The sequence below is a fragment of the Paroedura picta genome, chromosome 16 (assembly GCF_049243985.1).
Source record: "Paroedura picta isolate Pp20150507F chromosome 16, Ppicta_v3.0, whole genome shotgun sequence".
Taxonomy (NCBI): Eukaryota; Metazoa; Chordata; class Lepidosauria; order Squamata; family Gekkonidae; genus Paroedura; species Paroedura picta.
In genome coordinates, this window is record NC_135384.1 from 1,895,877 (window position 1) to 1,914,036 (window position 18,160).

The 18,160-nt window shown below is 52.9% G+C and overlaps 2 protein-coding genes across 2 annotated transcripts in view; both read left to right on the forward strand.

Annotated features, from left to right (window-relative positions):
- The first annotated feature begins 10 nt into the window (after positions 1 to 10).
- VAMP2 (vesicle associated membrane protein 2) lies at positions 11 to 10,077 on the forward strand. The gene is made up of 5 exons (XM_077315768.1): positions 11 to 164; positions 4,185 to 4,305; positions 5,499 to 5,657; positions 6,225 to 6,276; positions 7,434 to 10,077. Coding segments are annotated over exons 1-5 (351 nt in total). The 5' UTR covers positions 11 to 162; the 3' UTR covers positions 7,451 to 10,077.
- A 5,300-nt stretch (positions 10,078 to 15,377) lies between these two features.
- The window catches only part of PER1 (period circadian regulator 1), a 30,681-nt gene continuing 27,898 nt past the window's right edge, over positions 15,378 to 18,160 (forward strand). Inside the window, exon 1 of the mRNA XM_077313615.1 lies at positions 15,378 to 15,468. The gene's annotated coding sequence lies outside the window, so the exon portion shown is untranslated. The remainder of the gene's footprint in view (positions 15,469 to 18,160) is intronic.

Here is an 18,160-nt window from a genome sequence, read left to right on the forward strand (position 1 = left end):
CACCCCCCCTCCCTCCGCCAGTGCCCGGATGTGAGCAGCCCGGCCGCCATCTTGCCGCCGCCTTAGCAGAAAGACCCGCACCGTTCGGAGCGCGCGAGCCCAGCCGACCCCGCCGCCGCCGCCCCTGCTGCTGCTGCCGCCCCCCCGCCAGCGCCCGCGGACATGTGAGTGGGCGCCCAGGGAAGGCGTGCAAGGGCCCGGGCAAGGCTCCGAGGGGGGGGGCAGGGGGGCAGGGGCACGAGGAGGGCTCCCCGCCCACGCAGCCCCCCCCCCGCTCCGTCCTGGGGGCTCCGGGCCGGGCCGGGGGGGCTGGTGGAAGAAGCGCCGAGGGCGGCCCACCTGCTGGTCTGCAAGGGCAGCGCGGCGCCCCGAGCCCACCCTTGGGGGGAATGGATGGGGGGGGGTTTGATGGTGGGGGGTCAGGGCAAGGATGGGGGGGGGAGGGGAGGGGGCAGCCCTTTAAATCTCAGCCCCTCCAATCGCCGTGCGGGCAGGGGAGATCAACTGGTTGCAGGGATCCGTCCCTCGCCTGCGATCCTCACCTCCTCCAGCCTTTAAAAAAATGCAATGGCTGGCGACGTTGCATTTCCCCCCGGGGTCCGCGATGCCAGCGACCCCCGCTCCGGGGCGCCTCGAGGCCAACCCCCCCCCCGCCTGTTTTGGGGCTGGGGTGGGGGTGGAGGCTTCCGCAGTCGCCCGCCCGCCCCTCTGCCCCTTTCCTCCCGGCTAGCCTGCAGATGCCCTCAACGAGGCCCCCGGCCCGGGCAGGCTGCAGCAACCGTGGAAGACGCGTGCAGGGCGGAGAGGCTGCTTGGGCGCCGCCACCTGCGCCGGTCCCCTCCTCTTCCCCTTCCCAGGCTCCCCGGAGGAGGAGAACAACAGGAGCCCCCCCCCCGTGTCGGGGGAGAAGAGGGGTGGGGGCCCTGCTCGGCTTAAAGGCGCCTGGGGTGCCCCTGTGCTCCCCCTTCCAGCCCAGGAATGCCAAACTTGCTAGCCATCGAAATTAGCCCCAGGGAGATAGATAGATGGCTTCCATGGCAGCTGTTTCCAGATGTTGGCCGGGCACATCGGCTTCCGTGCACGCTGCCGGCCTCTGGCATCCAGGTCGGGTTTTTTGATCTTTGCTTCAAATGCCCCCCTTCACCATCGCATCTGAAACGCAAGAACATTTGGGGAGGTGGGGGGGAGGGAGTGCATTGCAAACCCAGTCTCCCCCCTCCGCCCCCTCCCTTCACCCTCTTGCGTATTTTTAGGCTTCGCCAGGGCAAGCCATGCAGATGGGTGATGCTAAAAATACCCTCTTGCCAATAGGTGCTGCTGCCACTTTTCCTGCCACGGAAAGGTGTCTTGTTTGTTCCGGGGATGGGGTGGGGGTGTCATGTTTCCTTCCTTACCAGAGCTCCTGCCATGCTTGGCATCTCTCTGCAAGACCCTCGGGTTCAGGTGGTTTTCCCCATTTTCTGTCCTGACAGACAGACGCACGTCTTCTTTAGGTCTGGAAGGAAAACGCAGCGTTTTGGGGGAAGATGGGAAGTGGGATGTGTGTGTGGATGGAGCTCTTGTGGGTACAAAAAGTTAAGAGAGATCAAAGATGGATTTTTTGTGGCAGGGGCTTGGCATGTGTGGCACCCCCAGCCCCAAATCCCTCACGAGTCACTGGTTTCTCCTCCAGTTCCTTCTCCCCCTTGGTCTTTGGTGTTGTCCCCACGGGCCCTAGGGAGGACTGGCCTGGCATCTCCCTAGACAGGTGTTGATGTTTTTTCTGCCAGTTGCTTCTTTTCTGTCATTGTGTATAGTCCACGGTGCATTCCCCCTCCAAGGGAAGGTGTGGGAGCTCTGAGCATCCCAGTTCTTCCTCTTAAAATAGCAGAGGAAAATTTTGCACCAGATCTAAAGGGGGGGTGGCTTTGAATGCTCCCCCTGGTCTTGAAGCTTCTGTTCCAGGGGTTGGAAGTTGGAATGACATTCTGGCCTTGGGAGGATGCAGCTGGGAGTACATACTCCTGGAGTCCGCTCCCTGGGTCGGTGGGCGTCCGAGACAGCTTGGACTCCCACACCCCCTTCCTGAACACTCTCCCTTTGGATTCCTCCTCGGGTCCCTTCAATTTAATTAAACTTACTGAGATCTGTATCTTAATGCACTGGGTGTTGCCCCTACTTGAAACCAACGTGCGTGATTTGGAAGAGGAGCCATTGTGCGTGGGGAGGGACCGCTGCTTGCTCATGGGATTCTAGGCCCTTTCTGGGACCCCCACCACGGGCCCCCCTCCACAGTCGGGCTGTGCCTCTCTTTCCCCATGTGTCAACCGGTTCCTTCCTCAGGAAGCGAAGGTGGGGCAGCTTCCACTGGAGGGTCAGTAAACCCTGTTTAATTTGCAAGGGCTGGAGGTAAATCTCTGTTCCCGGGACAGGGAGATGTCCTTGGAGCTGCACAGAAGAAGACGGTGGTCTTATTTTTTAGAAAAAGAAGGGAAAGGCCTCCAGACGCTGCCTAAAGTGGGGATCAGAACAGATCCCATTGTTCCAAGCAACTGGTAAACAAGCAGAGCTGCTTGGTGTGACCTTGCCGTGTTTAAAACAAAGGCCTAGTCAGGAGATGAATCATCGCCCTTTTATCTGGGGTGAAGTCATTCTTCCCTAAGGCTGGCCAGCCCATCCTTGTAGTGGATGTGTGCTGAAGGCCAGGTGTTGCTTGGGTGGGGGACTATTTGGGGGGTGGGTGGGAAATGAAGCCTGAGGAGGAACCGTAGCCATAGAGTCCCCCCTCCGAAGCAGCCGTTTTCTCCAGGGAAACTGATCTCAGTGGACCAGAGATCAGTTGTAATCTCCAGGCGTCGTCTGGAGGTTGGCACCCCTTTGAAGAGTTCGGGTTCTTCAGGACTGATGTCGGGGTACGGTCCTTGGCTCCTTTCTTTCCAGCTGCTTAGCAATCCAATGGGATTTCTGGTGTCATCCCACACTGGTGCCCTGGCCACATGGTAGTAATTAATACCCTGTCCTCTATTTATATATTTAAAACCTTTATTAATGGCCTGTCGCCCTTACAGAAGCCAGGGCTGCTTACAACGCAGGTAAATTACATGCAATATAAATATAAAATATATAAAGTCCTTAAACATTTAAATCACAGTTTAGGACTTCAAGAGAATTAACAGTCCTAAACGATGCTCCCTATATCTGCCCTGGGGAAATTGTTCTAAAATTGTGGGGCTGCCACCAGAAAGGCCCTGTCTCCTATGTCCAGCAAAAGATCTTTGTTGATAGATATGAAGGTCAGGCGGGCCTAGAGGAAACGTTCTTAGTGCTTGGCACCTGGATTCAGGGGGGTGTCTGCTGCTCCTGTCTTCCATTTCATTATTATAAAATACATTCAAAAATGCCTCTTAGCAATACAGGGTTTGGGCAGTCCCGGTGAGCATGCTTCGTCTTCCGAATGGCATGTGATGAATTTGCTCTTGAATTCCTCTGAGAGTTGGGTGGGGGGAGGCTGCGTTTGAATCGGAGGTGGAGGCCTGGAAAAGGTCTGGAAAAGATTATGTACATGCTGTTCCGTATGCATAGGCTGGGTGGCTGTCTGGAACTTCCAGAGTGGAGGAAACAGTTTGGACACCCCCCCCCCCCATTCTCTGCCTTTCTCAAGAACTTCATTGTTTTGATGGGCCAGTACCTCCACCATTAAGCATCAGTTGGGAAAGCAGTCTGTCTGTTTCGTGCATGACGTGTCAGTGCCCAGCCACCTTGGGCACATCTCCTGGATATTTATCTGAAGGTGATCTTGGTGTTGTGGTTATGAGAGGCTGCCTCTGATCTGGAGAACCGGGTTTGATTCCTCCTCCACGTGCAGCCAGCTGGGTGACCTTGGGCAGGTCATGGTTCTCTTAGGGCTGTCCTTTCAGTGCAGTTCTCTCAACCCCACCTACCACGCAGGGTGTTTTGGGGAGAGGAAAGGAAGGTGATTATAAGCCACTTTGAGACTCCTTTGGGCAGGGAAAAATGGGGTACATTTTATATTACATATAACCAGCTCTTCTTCTTTATGGCTTGATGGATTCATTACATGAATCTCAAATGGTTTAAATTTGCCTTCCAGAATACTTTGTGTTCTTTACAGAGTGATCCTCTTCCTCAGAGAGAACAGTACAGCTGTGCGGGGGGACTGAATTGCTCTTTTTCCTCTCCCCCAGGTCAGCTCCTGCTCCTGCCGCACCCCCCGCCGCTGGAGGAGAGGGGGGTGGCCCTCCCCCTCCACCCCCCAACCTCACCAGTAACAGACGTCTCCAGCAAACGCAGGCCCAGGTCGATGAGGTGAGAAGCCGGTGTTCCCAGTGTGTATTTGCCACACGTCTAGTCTCAGAACATGTTACCCAACTCTTTTTGGGGTGCATGTTGCAGTGGCAGAGAGTGACAGGCCTGGGAAATGGTCCTGAGGAAGGCGGGGCAATTTTGGTGTCCTGGACAAACTGTGACCTTTGGAACCTATGGAGTCCCTCATTTGGTTTTCTCGGGTGTTTTTGAGAAACCCACAACCATCACACAACGGGTGCAGGTGTGGCATCCCCCAACACACAGCCTCTGCCCGTGGAGGTTGCGTCACAGGTTATGCACAGCCCTCTCCTCCGCCACGGCTCCCCCGGAACCCTCTCCCCCAAGCATCTGAGAAACTCTGGGAACCACCAGAACACACACGGGCACGTGACTGAATGGGGCCGATGGTCCACCAAGGGCAGGGTTCTCTCCCTAAACCAGCAGCGGCTCTCCAGAGTCCTTCCTGTCACCACCTGAACCCACACCCTCCAGTTTTCAGGACTTCCCGTGAAGCTGCCCGGCATCGACTGAAACCATCGTGGTCAGGCTTGTCTACTCCGGCTGGCAGAGGCTCCCCATGTTCTCAGGGAGAGAGAGGTCCTTTGCATAACCAGCCTTCTGGGAGCTGTTGAGCCAGGCCTGTGGTTGAGGCCGGAAACAAGGCCCAGTACTGGCCTCCCTGCTCAAAACACCTGTCGGAATGTCGCCAAACTGTTAAATTATGTTTACACCACCCCTCTTGCTAGGGAAGCTGAAGCTACTCTAGAATGATTAATTACGATAATAAATTTATTATTTTAGTGTTATGATTATAACGATTATGCTGTGTATCTTATTGTTTCTATATCCGTTTTGAGCCCTTGGGGAAAGGGATGGGCTATAAATTATTATTATTATTATTATTATTATTATTTCCGCCCAGTCCTTTTAGCTGGAGATGCTGGGGATTGAACCGGGGACCTTTTGCACACCAAGCAGGGGCTCTACCACTTAGCCACCGTTTCGTATGATGGATGGCTCAAAGGGGCAGGGTTAACCTCTCCCTCCCAGAACAGTTAGAGAGGGGAGCTCTTGCAGGTCCACTGCAGTGCTGGACGGGTCAAGAGTCCTTCGTGTTCTGTGGGGTGTCACTCTTGATCATTGTGGTGGACCGCTTTGCGCATCATCTTCCCCCCCCCCTCTCCTCGCTCCAGGTGGTGGACATCATGCGGGTGAATGTGGACAAGGTGCTCGAAAGAGATCAGAAGCTTTCGGAGCTAGATGACCGTGCCGACGCCCTGCAGGCTGGAGCCTCCCAGTTCGAAACCAGTGCCGCCAAGCTCAAGCGCAAGTACTGGTGGAAGAATCTAAAGGTAATGCGAAATTGGGGAGGCCTCTAATTCTCCCGACTGGTTACCTCCCCAAGGGAAAACGATGGGAGTGTCAGAAAGTGCCCCTCTCCATCTGTTTTTAACTCCATGAGAACATCAGAAGAGCCGGGGCTGGATCAGACCAGCAAGGGTCCATCTAGTTCTAGCCCACCGTCCTTGTCTCTCCCAGTAGCCAGCCAGTCCTTCTGGAGGGAAACAACGGTGCATAAACAGCTGAGGCTTTCGCCTGATGTGGCCTCCTGGCCCTGGGATTCAGAGGTTGACTGCCTTTGGACATGGGGGCTCCATTTAGTCACCATGGCTAGTAACCACTGACAGACCTTTCCTCCGTGAATCTTTCTGATCCTCTTTGAAAGCCATCCAGTCTCAGTCCTGCTAAACCTAATGGGGTTATTGAACACGGGGCCTCGAAGCCCGCCATGTTGTCTTTAGGGAATTGGGGTAGGAATTTCTTTGAGAAAGGCTCAGCGTCCCTCCATCTCAACCGAACAACCCACACAGCCTCCTCTCCTGAATTAATGGTCCTTATTTTTGCGTTTTCTTTTGCAGATGATGATAATTCTGGGTGTGATATGCACCATTATCCTGATCGTTATCATTGGTGAGTAAGGGGCGGGGGGCTGCCCTGCTTGTGGGTGCGCTTGATCTGGGCTGTGGTCAGAAAGCACAGCTGTTGCGGTTCATCTCATTTTGCATCCTTCGCCTCTCGCATGCTGCAGTGCAGCACCCTGGGAAGCCCGCATGCGAACCTCAGAAGAGCCCTCCTGGATCAGACCCGGGGTCCATCTAGTCCAGCATCCTGGCTCACTCAGTGGCCAACTAGTTCCTGTAGACTAGAGGGCCGTCATCAGGGAATAGAGTCTGAGGGCTTCCCCAGTGTTGCCTCCTGGCTCATGAGATGCATAGTGCCTCTGAGTGTAGAGCAGTGATTCCCAAAGTGGGCACTACCGCCCCCCTGGTGGGTGCTGCAGAGATCCAGGGGGGCGGCAATGGGCCACAGGTGCATTTGGGGGCGATGAATAACTATTAAAATAAAAAAAAAATTAATTTCCAGGGTGCTGAGTAATATTTTTTCTGGAAAGGGGCGGTAGGCCAGATAAGTTTGGGAACCACTGGTGTAGAGGTTCCCCTCAGTCACCATGACTAGTAGACTTTATCCTCCACGGATCTGTATATTTCCCCCTTTAAAAGCAGTTGATTCCTGCGGCCGTCACTACATTGTCTGGCAGCGAATTCCACCTCTTAATCACTCCGTGTAAAGTAGTGTTTCCTTTCGTCCGTCTTGAACCTACTGCCCATCGGCTTCCTTGGATGCCATTGAGTTCTCGTCTTTTGGGAGACGATAGGGAAAGTTATCTTTGTTATCTACAGCCCGTGCATAAGTGTATATATTTTTCTTAGATGTCTCTTCTTTACAAAGTTCCAAACTCTTCCGCCTTTCCTCCTAGGGAAGCTGCTCCAAACCCCTAATTGTCTTGGTTTGCCTCCTCTGTACCTTTTCCGGCTCTGCTATGTCCTTTCTGAAATATTGTGACCAGAACTGTACACTTGGCGATGAAGGCCAAAGCCTCTACCAAGTTGTAGCCCCCATCCTTCAGAAGATACTGCCTATTTGCCTTTAACCGTAGAGGTTGGAGTCTCCAAGCCCTGAATCTTTTGTGTTGCAATTTTTGGTGGCTTTTTCAGCACTGCTTTGTCCGCTTGGAGGTGGGTGGCCTTATGTGTTAACAACCCCTTTGGCTTCTCTCCCTCCTGCAGTGTTCTTCAGCACCTAGTGGAATCTACGGAGCCATTTCCCATCCAGGAGCAGCGGCCGGGAGAGGCGCGAGGGGGCCATGCATCCTCCCCCCCTCTCGATCTCAGCCATATCTTCCAGCCCCGCCCCTCCACCCCTTACAGCCCCTCCCCGTTCCCCTTGTGTGTGCGTGTGCGTGGGTTTGCATTGCGTGTGGGTGTCTTGTAAATAGCCGGATTCGTTATTTATACATATATATATATATATAATATTAATAATAATTATATTTTGTCTGTTTGTAGATTTATTACTAGACTTTCCATGTGTCATGGAATCTCCTTCCCCCCTCGCCACCTCCTGCCGACCTCCCCCACCCCTCGCCCTCTCTCTTGGACGGTGTTTTTTCAATGTCTTGATTTTTAATTACAATCTTTGAGGACCAAGGATTTCCTCTCCCCTCCTTAGCCGGGCTCAGAAATTCCTCAACGCCTCTTGCCATTGTGTGCCCCTACCCCTCACGTGGATGCCCGTGGCAGCCCGTGGCCGGCCTTTCACTGAGGCTCCCCTGTGCTTCCTTCCTTCCAAACTGGAAATTTTAGAAGGCGTCACTGGCTGGGGGACCCGGAGCACGCCAGTTTCCCGTGCCCCCTTTTACTGCCTGCTTGGGTTCTCTCTGTGCGCCGAGTGGCTTTTGACAGGACCACGCTGGTGGGTGGTTGTGAATTTCTGTGCCCTGCTCTCTCCCCTGCCCTGTGGAATGAAATATTGACCCCCCCCCCTTTTTGTGATCTTCTGTAACATTCCTGGAGTTGTGACGTGTGCTGTGTCTTGACAATTAATCAACACTACACCTTAAAGCTCCCTCTGATTGAGGAAGGGGGGAAGAGGGGGAGGGACCCTTTCGGAACTTCCCCAGCTAAGAAGGACGAGGCCAGTGATTCTCTCCTGCCATAAATATCCTGCCTAGAATCTGCCTCGTTTTCTTTCTTTTTCTTAAAGGGTTAGGGTTAAAAGAGAAAAGTACATTCCACACCTCTCCCGCAAAGGGGACGAGATATTTTAAGGAAACCCAGAGGGGTCTTGGCCTGTGGTTCCCAGAATAACGTTAGATTCCTCTTGTTTAGCAATCACTGCCTATTAGTAGGGAATTGGTATGTATGTGAGTGTGAATGCTGTGGGGGGGGGTAGAGGCCACCGAGGGGACTTCATTTCTTTGGGGGAGGATATATTGAGAGCGTAGTTAAGCAAGCCGTTGTGATACGAAATCATCCAGGCATTTTGGGGGGTGGATGAAAGACAGGATGTGTTATCCATAGGGCTAGTGGAAAATATCTTTTCTTTCCAGTCCTGTTTAGATTTTAGCTGCGCACCAAACACCCCTCGTGTCTCCAGCCCTGTCGCTGCACCAAGGCTGAGGAACGACTCGGGGTCTCTGCTCTTGACCTCTGATTGGAACTAGTAGCCGAGGGGCTAGTTATGCTTGCGTGTGGCGGGAGAGCTGTGAGCCTCGAGGAGGTGTGTGGATGACTGACTGGTTGGGAATACCCTGTCCCCCCCCCCTTTTCCATCCCCGCCCCAGATCAACCAGTTCCGGTCTGCAAGTGTTATACTTGTGATTATTGTGGCGAGTGACTCTTTCCAATTCTCTGTTGAGCACAAACTGCCATCTTTTTTGGCCCGTTTATAGCGTCGGTGACTTGTGACTTTTTTTAGTTTTTGGTACATCTTTCCCTTCCTCCCTCTCCCCCCCCCCCCCCCGTCCCTCTCCAAGAAGAAACAGACTTCTCTCCTTTCGACTTTCTCTGTACCGATCGCTCTCCGATGCCAAGGAATCGCAGGCGGGATGAGAAGAGAGGCATGGCTTTTCCGTGGCATAATAGCGTGGAAGGGTGGCGGGGCACCCTTGCCAGCTTGGAGGGAAGAACTGGCACGGAGTGTCCTGCTCCACAGGGGTGTGAGTATGGGGGAGGGGGGGGGGTGGAGAGGAAAGAGGGCTAGAAGTCCGGTAGTGTCCTAGCTGCTACTGTGGAGGGACATGGCAGCCCGGAGATTACATGACTGACATCCTTCCTGCCTCTGTCCCCCTGCCAGGAATAGCATCGGCCTGTTCTCGGGGGAGTGGTTGGATTTGTGAACTGCTGGGGAGGGGGACAGTCCAAGGTGTATAGGGTGGGTGTGCACTTGATGGGAGAGGGAGGCTCCTTTGTGTAGCCAGTAGCTGTGGTCACTTGGCCTGTGCCCTTCTGTATATATTGTCAAGAAGGGAAAAGCGTACCTGTTCAGGTAAAAACGGATGTAGGTGGTTATTTAATGGGGCAGAAAGGAGAAGAGAAAAGGAGCTGCATTTTGTCAGCTGGACAGCAGGTGTCACTGCTGCTCTCCAGCTACTTAGATAGCTCCCCAGAGAGTCTCTGGCAAGACAGAACAGACCCAAGCAAGGGGGAGAATTAATTTTATGTGCGCAGCCTACACACTACATTAGGAGGGTTATGGGGTTAAGACTTAGTTGCTGCTCACCATTCCTCCTCCTCCCTCTTCCTCAGCAGGCCTGGGTTTATTCAGGAAGGGGTTGGGTTCAGTATGGGCAGAACCGGGAGTGACTATGCTGTGAAAAAAAATATGAAATTTTAAGAAAAGTACAATAAATGTCCTGTGGAGAACGCCCAACTTCTGTGTTGCTTGTTTTCTTTTTTCTTTGTGTTTGCTTGGCAGGCAGAATTTTGAAATGGCCTTCAAATCCTCCCCCCCACACCAGCCTTGCAAATAGCTGTAGTAGAAGGGGGTGGCAATCATATGCGGGTTCCCAGGCCTCCCCAATAATGAAGTAGCTGGGGCAAACCGGAGGGGCGTGGTCAATACGTGCACACGGTCATATACATCCCGAAAACATGAGCCCTTAGCCCAAATCACTGATTCCCACTGTGAGGACATATATAATAATATAATAATAAATGCAGATGCATACTTTTTAACAGTCGTGTTGCACTGAAGAGGTTTGGACTTTGCCCAGTTTCTCACTTCATGGCAGAGTTTGTCATGCCCCAGGCTTAATTCTCTCCTTGTATGGGTTCAACAAAACGGACGCGTCTGGGAGTGCACGGCTCCTCGTGGCTTGCAAAACTGTTGTCACCCTCTGGAGTTTTTGGAATGGGGATGTCTGTAAATAACTGCCCGAAAGTGAGCTACTTAAGATTATCCGTATAGCAGTCGGATTGACTTGGCTAAGGATCCCGAGAGGGGCGTGCCTGTCACGCGACAGAGGCATCAAGTGCTTAAGAGAGCTTATCGATAACATCGGGGTTGGCTGGCTTGCTTGTAAACCACGGAGCAATTGGGGAACAAGTGGCATAGAAATACTGTAAGTAAAAGTATGCTTTGAAGGTCCTGCACATGTAATGCTATAAACAGTTCTTGATCTGCTACGCTCTCAGATGCAATGCTGTGGAATTGGTTAACAACTACCTGGTAGTCCTCAAGTTTCAAGTAGTACAGTACAATGGGGTCGGGGGCTTTGCATGCGCGTGCAAGACAGGACTGCATCTCTCAGGACAGTTAATAGCATTTTTAGCTGACTCAGCCTTTGTGTTCAGATCTGCCTCGGGGTGGCTCTCGTACACCTTAGGAGGATGCCTAAGCAGTAAGCATCTCGGCTGGCTCCTCTTCCTCTTCCCCCTCCCCAAATAAAAAGTATATGTGGCTTGTGCTCATACAGAAGAAAACATGCCACCCGATGAATTCTCCTGCACCAAACTGGGTCCCCAGGAGTCCGCTGCAAACCAGTCCCTGTGGGACATCTGATGTAACAGACACAGTTTTGTAGAACCCTGGGCATCAAGATTTACAGGGCATAAGTTTTGGAGAATCAAACCCCCACCTTCAGATTTCAAATTGCCTTTGCTCTTACCTTTTGCAGCCAATAAAAGTGCTCAGTCTGAGTGAAGGGAAGATTTCTTGCTTCCCCAGAGGCATCGGAGCTGGACCTGGGTAGCACTGTTCTGTGCTCCCCTTTCTGGACTGAAATGCTGACTAGGAACCTGGATGACCCCAGTTTGAACCCCCAGTTCTACCTTAGAAGCTTGCTGGGCATCCTAGGGCCCCTCTCCGCCTGGTTCTACTTCACAGGGCTGTTGTGAGAAACGGGAGGCGAGAATGATACTCCATGCTGCTTTTGAGTCCCAACGGGAGACAAGCGGGATGTAAATAAACGGAGGCAGATGTGTGAGTGATCCGGCTGCCTGTCTGTGGTAGATGGTGGTGTGAGATAGCCGGGTGTCTGAAAAAGGGAGAGGCCGGCCAGTGGGTGCTGTTGGGTGTCTGCCCTTTTGTTTTCACAGAGGGATCTGGAGGATTCTTTTTGTCCCACTAAGCGAGTCTAGGTGTGATCCGTGGCGGAGGCCCAAGACGGCGTCATTGTGGCTCCAGCCAATCGCAGGATGTGGCGAATTGCTCTTCCAGCTGGTGTGGGTGGAAGAGGGAACAGCTAGGCCCTGGAGCTGGTCTATTAATAATTACAGTCAGACGGGAACAAAATGTCCTCACCTCCTGACCCAGCTTTCTAGGCTGTGATTTGCCCTGCTCGGGAGCAGGAAGAACATGCCTGCGGCAGGCGGATTCCTGTGCCCAAACTGGAAATCGCCTGTGCCCTCCAAGGATGCGAGCCATGGGGCAGTGGGAGGAGTTCAATGTGCCTTATGTCACTGTGGGTCAGGCTGCAGGCAGCAGGAGTCCCTGCTGTGGGGTTGGGAGAGGGAGATGGTGAGCTCTGCAGGAAGGCGGTGTGGAAGAGCCCTGGAGAGGGGCCCTGGCTCTGTGGCAGAGCCACTGGCATAGCACGCCAAAGGTCCCAGGTTCAGTCCCTGGAGTCTTCAGATAAAGGGTCAGGTAGCATGCAAAAGACCTACCTGAGACCCTGGAAGGCTGCTTGTCTAAAGGAAAGCTAGGGCACGCTTCCTATTGTCTCCTGCACCTTGATATCTATTGGAAGTAAGAGGACTAGGGTTGGCAAACACCAGGTGTGGCCTGGATATCTCCTGGTATTACAGCTGCTCTCTAAACTACAACAATAAATTCCCCTGGAAAAGGGAGCTGATCTGGAGGGTAAACTCCTGCTGAGCCGCTTCCCCTTCCCAAGCCCTCTCATCCCCAGGCTCACCCCCCCCCAAAAAAAAAGATCTCTGAATTTTTTAAGGAGGAGATGATGACCCCAAGAGCAAAGATGTGGGGGGGGGGCAGGGTGGGGAGCAGGGTGGGTTGGGGGGGGGCTTGGAGGGGCTTTGGTGGAGTTCAGTGTCCACCCTCCGAAGCAGCCTCCGAAGAAGACTATTCTCACCTGCAGACTGGCAACCCAAAGTCTATTCTGTCTTTGCCCCTCAATTATCTAGGAGAGTTCAGTTTCCACCCAGATTGCTTTGCTTTTCACAGGTGCGTGACAAAACAGGAAAGACTCCAAGCAGTTACCTGGTTTCCAAGGTAGGGAAAAGCTCCACCTGCTGAATTTCTGCCTGACACATAGATGTTAAGAGCAAATGGACTGGCATGGAGGGAAATTCAGAGGCTAATGCTACTTGAGGGTTTCCTAAGAAGGAGGTCCTCCAGAGCTTCATGCCGATGACGTCTATGCAAAAGAGTCCAAAGGGTAATCAGCTCGCAGGCTCCAGGCCAAACTGATTATATTTACCCAAGCTTTTAAGTGAGGGATGGTTTTTCTGTCTCTTTTTTTAGCCGTTTATTATGGCCTGCTTCTAGCTATTTTAAGATCACTCTTAAGTCGCTCAACCATGTTTTATGCCGTTGCTATGCTCTGCTTTGTTTTTATATTGATTATATTCTTTTTAATTGCAATTTCTTAAATTGGTGAGCCACCTTATTTCGGGATAGGTGATATTTGCTTTCCATATTATTCATTCTGATTTATTTGAAGAACAGTGGTTTTTGTACCCCGCCTTTCACTGCCCACAGGTCTCCACAACAGACACCTTGTGAGGTAGGTGGGGCTGAGAGAGCTCTGACAGACCTTCTCTGAGAGAACAGCTCTAAGAGGACTGTGACTAGCCAAGGCCACCCAGCTATCTGCATTTGGAGGAGCAGGGGAATCAAACCTGGCTCTCCAGATCAGAGGCCACCGCTCTTAACCACACACCAAGCTGGCTTGCTTTCATCGATACCCTGCCTGACTCCTCAATGGGAATCCAAAGTGGCTTACATCACTTCCCTATCCTTCACTTTCTCCTCACAGCAACCCTGTGCGTTAGGTTAGGCCAGAGTGTGTTGGCCTAAGTGTAACCCAGCCTCAATTACCAAATGGCCAAGCAGGCTCTGCTTTATCCTCACCCCAATGCTATGGGGTAGGTTTGGCCGAGTGTGCATGAACGGCCTGACAGCACCAAGCAAACTTCCATGGCAGAGAGGGGATTCGAACCCGGGTGTTGCAGAGCCCTACTCCAAGACTCAGTCTGACTACTTCATATTATCCTGTGAATGAATGTTTATGGGATCTCCTCTCCCTCCTTCATTGCCTTCTTCTCTTCCCCACCCCACATGCATCCAGATGTTTCTAATTTACTGCACCCCATTGGTATGGGGCAGAGGGGGTGCAGGTGGGAAACGAGGGCTTTTTCCAAAGATGTATCCATAGGTATGTGCCCGACCCAACGCATGCATGTTCATTGTTCTACGAAGGACCACGTGTTTTATTTAGTGGTTTAATTGAAGCATGCTGGCCAGGGGCACATGGGAATTGTAGTCCATGGACATCTGGAGAGCCCCTGGATAAAATATGCACACAAATGTGTATCTGCCCGTGCCAGTGTGCTATAGTGGTCAATAGGGTTTACTTAAGACCTGTGTTCGAATTCAACTCTTCCAGGGTCACCTTGGGCCAGTCACATACTCTCGGCCTCACCTCCCTCACAGGGTTGTTGTGAGCATGAAATGGAGGACGGGAAACTTTGGGTTCCCTTTGAAAAGCAGAAAACAAATTAAGTAAATAAATATGCTACACAAACACACTTTCTAGCCCATCTTGCATATGCCCAGCTAACAGTGATTGGCGCGCTTTTTGATGTTTGGTTTATATTTTGTAATTATAATGTTGACTGTATTTTGAACTGTTTTCATGTTCACTGCCTTGCGGACCCTGACAGGATGGAAATGCGGCATTAAAATGCACAATAAATGCAGCTCCCGAGGAGAGGGTGGTGTGTGTGGGCATGAAGTTTGGATTGCAAGAATTAAATAAATTAGTGAGAGAAGCCTTTGCCAGCCTGAGAGATTTGGTCACGCCTCACACTGTGATGTTTTATAATCCCGTCACAAGTTGTCAATGTTATGTAAGCAACCCTGTCCTATAACAGGAGCCTGGAAAGGGCCCCATTATTCACCAGGGAGAATTTTAAAATGCTGTTTTATAAATTTCATAATCTGAGAAAAATGATTTTTTGTTAATTCTTCAGATCCAGCCGCGCCCCTCCCCCAGTGCCTCCCGAGCCCCAACGATTTTTCCGCCGAGGCCACGCCCCTCCCCGTTGGCCCCGCCCCCTCGCTCGCTCTCCGCCGCCGTAAACATACACAGCAGCAGCGGCCCCGTGATCCGGGCCTCACGTGTGTTTTCCAAAGCAGCGGGCTGGGCCTCAGCGAGCCAATCGGAAGCAGGATTTGAAGACTCGGCCAATCGGAAACGGAGGTGGGCGCGGCCAGAGCACGCGTAGCGGTGCATGCTGCCACGCGGCCGTCCAATCCGAGCCGGGCAAAGGCGGAGAGGCGTCAAGAGCCTGCGGGGGGGCTCACCTGGCCGGGGACAGCTTTCGCTTCACGCGCCTTCGTGCATGTTGCAGGACTGGGTGACCAATGATGCGGCGGCCGGGGAATGACGTCCGAGATCGAGCGCCCAATGGGCGTCGGCGGGGGTGAAGGGGGCGGAGAGCGCCCGGAGAGCCGGCCAATGGGAAGGCGGGAGGAAGGGGGCGTGGTCGGCGGTGGCTCGGCTCACGCAGACGGGTGCATGGTGCCGGAGCGGTGGCTGCGCGGAGTGCAAGTCGCAGAAGAGGCCCGGTTGTCAAAGTAAGAGGAGCTCGGGGGGGGGGGGGAGTGGGAGTAAGATCCTTGGGGGGGGGGCGGCGGCGCCCGGGGACTACAATTACCATGAGCCACTGCTAGCTCAAGAGGGTGGGAGAGGCTATTGCGGTTTTTAGGGGGCTGCCGTAAGGGAGAACGGTGGGGAGGCAGACAAAAATGGCTTTGAGGAATAGGCCGCGGAGGCGCACATGTGGGGTGGCAATGGGGAGGGCAGCGCCGGAGGAACTGGGAGACGGAAGGCTTTAGGGGTGCTGGCAGGACGGGGGGGGGGCGTTAAACGAGGCTGTTCTGGTGGGGAGGGGGGATGGCAGGCAGGGCGAGAAGGGTGGACTTGGAAAGGGGGGAGGCAGATAATGGGGTTCCCACCTCCTAGGCCGGCCTGGAGTTCTCCGGGGATTGACTCTGGTTTCATGGGAAAAGGGCTGTTTTGGAGAGTGGATTTTGTAGGAGTGGCTCTCCAGATGCCCAGGGACTACAAATACCATCAGCCCCTGCCAGCAATGCTCATGGTAGGTGTAGTCTCTGGAGAGCTAGAGCATGGGCTGCCACAGAGGATAGGAGAAATGGCAGTCCTAGAGCAGGGATGGCCAATCGGGGGCTCTCCAGATGCCCAGGGACTACAATTACCATGAGCCACTGGTAGCTCAAGAGGGTGGGCTATTGTGATTTTTAGGGGGCTGCCGTAAGGGAGAATGGTGGGGACGTAGATGAAAATGGTTTTGAGGAAAAGGGAGGGTTGGGCTTTGGGAAGCACTCTGGAATGAGATGAGAGAGGGGGGTAAGGCAGAAAGGGAGGAAGCCAAAGGAATGAAAAGAGAAGGGGGCACTGCTAGAAGAGGCCTAGGGAGGGGGGGGGACAGCAGGAGGGCCGCCCTGAGGGAGAATCCAGAAAGGGGTTTAAGATTTGAGGGAGAAGTGCAGCAATTTAAGGGGAGGCATAGAGAATTTAGGGGAAGGGGAGTGTCTCTGGAAGGGGAGTGTTTGGTTGTGATTCGGTCTGGGTGCTTTAGTCACTGAGAGTGGGAAGGGAACTGAGGTGGGGGGGATGAGGAGGATGCAGGCTGGTTTTGCACCTGGTGATTTTATGTGGATTTTTTCAGGGATCCATTTTTTCCTCCTTTCCTGCTAATCTTCTTAATGGAAACTGGTTGTGGCGTATACATCTCTGTGTGTGTGCATGCATGAGGAGACTGCTCTTTCAGCCAAAATGGTGTGGTTTTATTAAGCATTCCAGCTGAGGGTTTTGTGGGGGGGAGGGCTGGGGGCTAAATATATTAATAAACAACCCCCTATTAATACTGCTGCTTTCCGTATAGCATCACAGTTCCTATAAAAAAGAGTTGAGTTGATTTTATTTGGAAGGGGGCGTGTGTTGGATTGTCTCACCATTTGGCTTCTGAAAGCATCCGTGGAAGTGGGTGGAGAAGGTTTTTGGATGATGCCAGGAAGTCAGGGCACAGGAGCAGGAAAGAAAAAATGATGTGGCGGGGGGGAGGGAAGGTGTGAGTAGAAATGCTGTAGATGGGGAAATTATATATGTCTGTTCCACTATATATTTCTGGTAAGGCCTTGGAGGAGGAGCTGGTCTCATGCCTTAAGCGCCACTCAGCGCTTAACACCCACTCAGGGGGGCTGTCCCACCCCTGAGTCTCCTTGCCTTCCGTCCCCCACTCCTGATGACCACCCCCTTCTCCTTCCACTTCTCTCTGAGGCTTGGAAGCTGCAGATCCCTAAACTGACAGGCACTAGATTGGGGGGGGGGTGTGGAAGAACTCTGCGGATGGATTTCCCCTCCCCCCAGGACCTGGAAAGGCTGCAGGCAGCTGTTAGGGAACTCACTGGCAGGGGCAGCTCTGGGAGAAGGGAAGGGAGTATATAGGTGGTCCTTGTACAGGTAGGAAGGTGGAGTGCCAATTTTGCAAATGATAGTGATACATTATCAAGGAAGGGGGAGCTGGTGGGGGAGGGCTGCCTCCTGCCCCTGGGATTCTGATGTTGACTGCCTCTGAACATGGAGGTTCCCTTTAAGCTAGATTCAGGAGTGTAGCCATATTGCTCTGAAGCAGCAGTTGGTCTTAAAGGTTGGTCTTTTCCATCAGTCGGCCCAGTCTCCTTCTGTGCCGTTTTGTCCATCCTCTGACCGTTTTGTCCATCCTGATGGGTAATGCCAGTCAACATTTAGCTAGAGGAAGAGAGAAACACAGCGGCCTGATTGCTTGCTTGGGGATTGCTTGCATGGGCCCAAAAGACCAGCATGACCAACAGATCCCCAACAACCCATCTCTCTCTGAAAAAGAAAAAACCCAGCAGGATTTCCTGCCTCTTGGTTTTCTCTGAAGGTATAAGAGGCATCCTGCGGGAGGGGAGGGCTGTTCCCCTCCTTCCAGTGTTCTCCCCCCCCCTCCTGGCCTGTGTGAGATGGACTCCTTCTCTTCCTTCCGGACATCCTCTTTTGTGACAGGTCTCCCACCCCCTCCCGCTCAGCTTCCTTTGCCTTTACTAGGTCAATCTTTAGCGTGTCCAGTTCCACTAACGTTCCCTCAAAGGGAAAATCCAGCGGGATTGGGGTGCCAGAGGGGACCCTCTACGAGGAATCCCTTTTCCGAAGGAAGGAAAAAATTAAGACCAGGAAGAACAGATGGGTAGGTGGATCCCAGCTTTGGTAGGCAGCCGAGGT

Coding starts and splice junctions, on each gene's coding strand:
- VAMP2 (XM_077315768.1), top strand. Junction 4,306..5,498: donor CGCAGGCCCAGGTCGATGAG/GTGAGAAGCCGG, acceptor TCCTCGCTCCAG/GTGGTGGACATCATGCGGGT. Junction 5,658..6,224: donor ACTGGTGGAAGAATCTAAAG/GTAATGCGAAAT, acceptor TTTCTTTTGCAG/ATGATGATAATTCTGGGTGT.